Source organism: Triticum aestivum, unplaced genomic scaffold, assembly GCF_018294505.1.
Source record: "Triticum aestivum cultivar Chinese Spring unplaced genomic scaffold, IWGSC CS RefSeq v2.1 scaffold32032, whole genome shotgun sequence".
NCBI classification, from domain to species: domain Eukaryota; kingdom Viridiplantae; phylum Streptophyta; class Magnoliopsida; order Poales; family Poaceae; genus Triticum; species Triticum aestivum.
This window is the reverse complement of record NW_025229185.1, coordinates 6,491-8,067: the sequence shown is the minus strand read 5'-3', so window position 1 is coordinate 8,067 and position 1,577 is coordinate 6,491. Positions and strand designations below refer to the sequence as shown.

Here is a 1,577-nt window from a genome sequence, read left to right as displayed (position 1 = left end):
ACCAGGGAAGCCACGCGATGTACCGCCGGAGGCCGCCCCTGGCTAGATGGATCTCGGGGTTGCCGCGGTACAGATACAGATCGATGCAGTTGTTGCTGTCCTGGGCGAGCAGCCGGACCTGGTTCATCCACGTGCGAATCTGCTCGTCGTGCTCGCCACCGGCGGGTGCCTTCTTTGACAGGTGGGTCAAGAAGCTCTGCATGCTCTCCATCTCCTCCTGGATGAACTGCACGTCGTGCCGGACGCGGCCCAGCAGCAGCGCCTCGTTGCGGATGACGCCCAGCAGCGAGCTCACGGCGCCTGACGCGAGCTCCGCCATGGCTAGCTCCTCCCTCCGCCGGCCGGTAACTTCGTGTCTAGTTCAAATCGGTTTTACTCGGGCTACAGGCCGACTGGTGATGTACTAATTCTGTATGCATCCATGTACGTGGCAAGTACTTGTTCTTGTTCGCATGCTGAAGGCAAGTATATGTACCTAGCTTGCTTTTTCTCCAAAAGGAAAAGAATACGTACCTTGTGATCAGCGTAAGACGTGTGGTTCTATGACACAGATCTACAGGCTGGAAGAACATATGCTCAAGCCGGCTTGTCTTGGCTTAGTTTCTTTTGATCAATTCGAGCCGAGAGCCTCCTAATTTGTAGCTCGTTTTCCTAACAAGTCGAGTCGAAGGTGCATCACCTCTTCCTTGATCGCAGTGAAAGACCACACTACTTGTAGCCCGAACCTTAATGCCCTTTGACCATATTTTTTCTAGTCATTTTTTCATTTTCTTATCCTTCCACCTTTTTTGCATGTTATGTTGAGAGCCCCAAGGACATCCATGAATTTCGTGTGCAACCAACGGAAGGGGGCCGCACGGATTAAATCGGTTTAGACGATGGTTCCGTTATAGGATATATGAGAATGAGTCATATAAATATACTATCTATCAGTTCCCTAAGACCTTCTGTCATTTGTATAACATCTGATTTTTACGCTGCTTTAATAAAAATGCTTGTGTGCATGGACCAATGTAGACACAAAGGGCTACCCTTCTTTTCATTAGAAAAAAACCTTGTGGAGGACAGTTAACAAAAATAGTGACTAATATGTTCTTTGTATGGTTACATGTTCTAATTTTCATATAATAGTTTTGCTCTTTTGAATATTTAAACTCGCCATCATCGCTCATAAAGTTAAACCATCCTCACAGGTCACGAGCCAAACGAGCTAAGCTTGAGCCGCGAACCGAGCTAGGCTCACAATCCAGCACAATATAAAGTAACTGTGAAGGAAGGACAACCCTGCATGATGACATACGAGGTAGGGGACCCTAAGTCTTTCTTAAAGGAAGTGACAAATCAGAATGGTCCTAGATTAGCATATAGAGAACATCACTCTTTCTCCATCTTTATCACTCTATCCAACCAACAAAACTCAGGCTAGTGACATCCTTTAAATTGATTCTTTCTCTTTCATTAAAGTTTTGCTCTCTTGAACTTGTATGCCACACACAAGCCACGGGGTGCAGTACATGGAGGAATGAGGAACATAGCCGAGCAATATTGAAGTGCAAATTGATCGAGGGTTCATCGGC

General features: G+C 46.5%; 1 protein-coding gene across 1 annotated transcript in view; it reads right to left on the bottom strand.

Annotated features, from left to right (window-relative positions):
• The window catches only part of LOC123174853 (uncharacterized), a gene marked incomplete at its 3' end in the record, with an annotated part of 11,723 nt that extends 11,404 nt beyond the window's left edge, over window positions 1-319 (bottom strand). The window contains exon 1 of the mRNA XM_044590107.1: window positions 3-319. Within this exon, the coding sequence (XP_044446042.1) occupies window positions 3-319 (317 nt within the window). The remainder of the gene's footprint in view (window positions 1-2) is intronic.
• Window positions 320-1,577: the final 1,258 nt, after the last annotated feature.